The 3,339-nt window shown below is 35.0% G+C and overlaps 1 protein-coding gene across 1 annotated transcript; it reads left to right on the forward strand.

Moving 5' to 3' along the window:
- Positions 1-346: 346 nt before the first annotated feature.
- LOC101220999 (two-component response regulator ARR8) lies at positions 347-2,570 on the forward strand. Its single transcript, XM_004144290.3, has 5 exons — positions 347-940; positions 1,040-1,143; positions 1,283-1,360; positions 1,639-1,709; positions 1,830-2,570. Exons 1-5 carry the CDS (start codon positions 817-819, stop codon positions 2,236-2,238), a joined length of 786 nt encoding a protein of 261 aa, XP_004144338.1. The 5' UTR covers positions 347-816; the 3' UTR covers positions 2,239-2,570.
- Positions 2,571-3,339: the final 769 nt, after the last annotated feature.

Consider the following 3,339-nt stretch of genomic DNA (forward strand, 5'->3'; position numbering starts at 1 on the left):
CTTTTTCTTAAATATTTACTTTTATCCGTTCATTCATTATTCATACAATAATAATCCCTACTAATTAGAGGGTTTACTTACTACGCTGATTCGTTATAGTCCTACCACTATGACTTTTGTTTTAACAATTTTACTATTAAAATTTAAAGAGGGTAGTTTTCTATCTTGTGACAACTTCTATAGACTATGTTAAATTAAACTTAATTTGACGGTAATTTTACATGCATGGCTTGATTTGGCGAGGTTCACTCATTCATTTCTTATTTTTTTTGTTAAGCTTAATAATTATAAGGTGGAAGATGTAACTATTGACTTTGTAATTGACTTCTTATCTACTAACTTAGATTAAAATGACAGTTTTGATAGTCGAGGAATTTTGATTTTCAATCTTAGGAGAGTGAAGAATATTAGCTGAATTAAGCAATATCAAAAAGAAAAAAGAAATAATAGAGAGAATCGTAGAGGTTTGAAAAATGAAAGATTAGGAAGATTTTGGTTGAATATAATATGAAGGGAAAAAATGGGGAGTTTTTCTTTAGGGGTTTAATATTTTGCTTGCCTTGTAATTCAAAGTATATCATCTTGGAAAAATATTGCAAGATTTGGTGAGGAAATCTGGTCGGATCTTGCTTTGTGGGATGTGGATTTTGGTGGGTCTTTGTTTGCAGTACAAAGCTATTCATCTCTTCTCTTCTTCATCTTCTCTTTCTCCTTCACCCACCATTGTTTCCCTTTCAAAAACCCACCTAAGTAAACCTCCCTATTTCATTTCTCTCTCAAAAATCCTCTTCTTCTTCTTCTTCCTCTTCCTCCGTTATGGGATCTTCTGTTGCTGCAATGGGCATGGTTTCCGACTCCAAATTCCATGTTCTTGCCGTTGATGATAGCGTTATTGATAGGAAATTGATTGAAAAACTCCTTAAAACCTCCTCTTACCAAGGTATATACAGTGGATGAATCGAATCAAAGTCCTTTTGGGAATTTTGGATTTTGAGGTTTCTGTTTTTCTTATGCATTTTTCTTTTTTTTTCTATGGCAGTCACTACGGTTGATTCTGGGAGTAAAGCTTTGGAGTTTTTGGGTTATGACCCTGGAAATAGCTCGATTCCTTCTGTTTCATCTAACCATCACCATCACCATCAGGTTTGTTTTGTATTTTGTTATTTGATCTGGTTTTTCTTAATGTTTTTTCCCATCTGGGGGTTTTGGAATTTCTTTCAATTTTTGGTGGGGTACTTCTTTGCTTACTTATTTTCCTCTTTCTGTTGTGGGTTTTCTTCAGGAAGTGGATGTGAATCTTGTAATTACCGATTACTGTATGCCTGAAATGACTGGCTATGATTTGTTGAAGAAGATCAAGGTATGCTGCCTCATCTTCTTGCTTTTATTTGAATACCTTTTATGTTTTGTACTGCATACCAGATGTTTGTTGAAATGCCTCTGAATGGAAATTTGCTTTTCTTATGCTAAAATTAGAATGCTAGCTATCTGGGTCCTTCTTGTATCGAGTTTTTGAGATTTTGTTTAATTTTGGTAACATAATCCAAGAAACTACATAAGGAATTCTGAAAAGTAATTTTCTAGTCAAACAAACTGAGCCTTGGAGGTCTTTTTGAAGAAGTTTCTCTGGTTTTGCAGGGGTCTACAGCTCTGAGAAACATACCTGTTGTGATTATGTCATCTGAGAATGTGCCTGCTAGAATCAATAGGTAAGAAAGAGAGTAAATGCAATTGTTCTTGTGAGATGTGGTTGAATTATGAGATTTTGGTTAAGAAGTACTGTTTATGTTTGAATCTAATTGAAGGGTGGTTTTGATGATTGGAAACAGATGCTTAGAAGAAGGAGCAGAAGAATTCTTCTTGAAACCGGTCCAACTTTCGGACGTCAACAGGCTTAGACCCCACATGTTGAAAACCAAACTCAAATGTGACAAACCAGAAAGAACAACAGAAGACCAACCTGATTCAAGCCAATCTCAAGCACTAGAACAACAACAACAACGTGAACAAGAACAATCACGACCGCTACTGCAGCAGATCCCAACATCGCTGCAAGATCAAGATCAGATACAATCTGTACCACTTCTGCCAACACCACCACAGGAGCAAGAACAGTTGCAATTACTCCCTCCAACACCGCCTCAACAATCAAACAACAACAAAAGGAAGGCAATGGAAGATGGACTTTCTCCAGATAGAACAAGGCCTAGATACAATGGTATTACCACCATGGTGTAGTTAATAATGGGAAAACTCTTTTTTTTTTTCTTTTTTTTTTCTTTTAAAATTTTCTTTTATTTTTATTTCTTCCCATCTTCATCCTCATGCTGGTTAATACAGGTTTTCCTTAGGAATGTAGAGATCAGAATGGTTTTCCTGTATACATATTTCTCATGGAAATATTCCCTTCCCAATTTTGTCAAGCTAATCAAAATCATGACAACAAAAATTAAAAGAAAAAAGAAAAGAAAAAAGATACGATGAGTTGTAGCTGTAGATTTCTTTGACATTACCCAATTTCTTGTTTCTAAGTTCATTGATACCAATTTGCCAGAGCTTGTCATTTTCTACTTTCTGTTTGGTTGAATAACTGTATTGAGCTGGTATCATCTGATGTGTAGCTATGCAGCTTCTGGTTCCATTCATGGTTAAACTTTAATTTGCATCGTTGCATCCACTTATGGAGTATAGGAAAGATAAATGAATGAACTAAGATCATGATCGATGAGAGAGATCTCGGTAATTTAGTATGGTTTAAACTTATATCAACGATGTGTACTTTCCTTTGTGGTGGTTCAACCACAATAATTTCAAAGTTAGGCGAGTTTGAAATAGTTTTATGTTAGATGATTTTTAGAAAAATGACTTAAAAAGCACGTGAGTGATGAAAGATATTATTAAAGAACTTGTGTTGATTTGTAGGTAGTAGAGACAATATTCATTTTCACAAGCAGTTTAAGCCAAACAAGAATGACATTGACGTGACCTTTGGCTTAGGGCATTACAAATTTCTCTCGATTAATTTAGTAGATGTCACTTGAGTTTGAACTAATTCTATCAAAATCTGCATGCATCAGAGTCAGGAAGCCATTTTGGTGGAGCCGAGCTTGAAATATTGGTCTGGCTGTCAAACATTTTGGTTCTTATGCATTTATCAAGTTAGTCCTCATCTTGTTATAAATGTCCCAATTAGTAGCTGTTGTTTGATACAAAATCACATGAAAACTGACAAGATTTTCCGATATAGCAACCATTAGTGTGTAAAGCAAGCCGAGTCCTGACATGACACTGCATTTTGACACTCATGACAGGAATGGAAGTTTTAAAGAGTGCCAGGAG

The sequence above is a fragment of the Cucumis sativus genome, chromosome 4 (genome assembly GCF_000004075.3).
Source record: "Cucumis sativus cultivar 9930 chromosome 4, Cucumber_9930_V3, whole genome shotgun sequence".
Lineage (NCBI taxonomy): Eukaryota > Viridiplantae > Streptophyta > Magnoliopsida > Cucurbitales > Cucurbitaceae > Cucumis > Cucumis sativus.